At 61.8% G+C, this 1,821-nt stretch overlaps 1 protein-coding gene across 1 annotated transcript in view; it reads right to left on the bottom strand.

The window, feature by feature from the left end:
* The window catches only part of AGBL1 (ATP/GTP binding protein-like 1), a 509,246-nt gene that overhangs the window by 417,378 nt on the left and 90,047 nt on the right, over nucleotides 1-1,821 (bottom strand). The window contains exon 7 of the mRNA XM_004692971.2: nucleotides 1,540-1,748. Within this exon, the coding sequence (XP_004693028.2) occupies nucleotides 1,540-1,748 (209 nt within the window). The remainder of the gene's footprint in view (nucleotides 1-1,539; nucleotides 1,749-1,821) is intronic.

Below are 1,821 nucleotides of genomic sequence, written 5' to 3'. Positions count from 1 at the left end.
CTCACATCCCAGGCCCCTCCCCCCTCACATCCCAGGCTCCACCCCCGCTCACATCCCAGGCCCCGCCCCCGCTCACGTCCCAGGCTCCGCCTCCTCACATCCCGCTTCCCTCCCGCGGTAAGAGCAGCTTGTCTTGCACCTGCTGCACCCAGCACGGGCCCTCAGCGCCAGGCAGCTCCGCCGCTGGCTCAGTCCTCTCGGCCTGGGCTGCCCTTGCAGCCTCGGCAGCCACAGGCACCATCTTCTTTCCTGCCCCTTCAAGTGTCTTTTATAACCCTGAGCTGAGAAGCCACCAAGGATGCAGGGCAGAGGGTCCCAGAGTGGAGGTCAGGGAGGCCAGCGCCGGGGACACTCGCTGAGGAAAGGGGGAAGCTTGGAAAACCCGGGGCCCTGCTTCATCCAGAGACAGAGAATATCAAACGCAGCTATTTCCTGACTGAGAAGCTTTGAAAATTATAATGATGGAGCGAAACCAGAGGTGAGCGCAGATAGAAAATTAGATGTTGGTTTACAGGAGCGTATTGTGTCGCTGTTTAGGGGAGGAAAAAAAGCTATTTTTTAAATGGGAAAAGACTACAGATGCCTTGGTTGGACACCAGCAACTTCCGCCGACTGCTTCGTTACCTCAGAGGCACTGAGGCAGAGAAAATCGGGGATGCTCAGGGAGAGCCAGGAGTGCCAGGGGCGCGCAGAGGCGCACGGCAGGCACAGAGGTGGGCACGCGGCCACCCCTGGGGCTGGCGGACAGCGGACGACGGAGACTCGCGCCGTCGATGGGGAGGGTTAGGGAGCCGGGCACGCTGGACTTGAAATTAACTCTACCCGAGAGAAAATGAAGGGTCCATTATTTGGGTTAAAATTCAGGAAACCCTAGGCCACATCCCCCTGGGGCACAGATAAGCCTCAGCCCTTGCAGGCCCGTTCCCTTTGCCGGGAATGTCCTGCCCCCACCCACCCTGACCCCTCCTTCCCTGGGCCCAGCTCAGTCATTCAGTGCTCAGCTCAAGGGCCACCTGCTCAGAGAAGACCTGGCCCTCGCCTCCAGGAAGCCCGGCAGGCCTGCCCCTCGCCTGGCTGATTCCATGGAGCAACGGAACACCATCTTCCTTGGGGAAGTCTTGGGTCCCTAAATGTCTGTCTCTTGCTAGAAGGTTTGTCCCACTAGATCCCGAGTCTTGTCTGCGACCGTCACAAGTCCACCGAAGGTCCCCAACCTGCTCCTACCCTAAGTCACTCTGGTCGGGCAAGCATCCTTTCGGGCCGGGCACCCTGCACCAACAGGGTTAGTCCCCAAGACGCCCGAATCTGACCATCTCATCTCCTCAGGAGACACGCCACCGAAGGCCCTGGGCATTTGCTCACGGGAAGGTGTGAGGGCTGGGGCTGGGCACAGGATGGACAGGGCTGGCCCTCACGGTCGGGCAGGGGCGCACAGGTGAGTGAGGACTCAAATGCAGAACATCTGCCCACCTGCCCACCACGTGCAGAAAGCCCACGAGATTTCCCCAGCCGCACCAGCTCAGGGCCCATGCCGCTTACCTGTGTGGTCCGGAACAGAAGCTCCATGCCCTGGGCCGCCTGGAAGGCCTCCCTGCCCGACCGGAGGGAGACCACATGCCGCAGGCAGAGCAGCAGCGCCCGGCGGACGGGCAGGTGGGCGCCGGCCGAGTCGTGGCTGTGCCAGTCCTGGTGCAGCCTCAGCAGGCGGGCCACGTAGCCCCTGTTCACCGCCCGGCGGCTGTTGGACTCTGAAAGCAGCGGACGAGGCAAGTCAGACGCAGGCAGCCGGGGACGCCCGAGGGATTCTCCGTAATCACAAAG

This window comes from Condylura cristata, unplaced genomic scaffold, assembly GCF_000260355.1.
Source record: "Condylura cristata isolate star-nosed mole 26May11 unplaced genomic scaffold, ConCri1.0 scaffold00035, whole genome shotgun sequence".
In the NCBI taxonomy this organism is placed as follows: Eukaryota; Metazoa; Chordata; class Mammalia; order Eulipotyphla; family Talpidae; genus Condylura; species Condylura cristata.
Note: the sequence above shows the minus strand (reverse complement) of the source record. Positions and strands in the feature narration are given on the sequence as shown.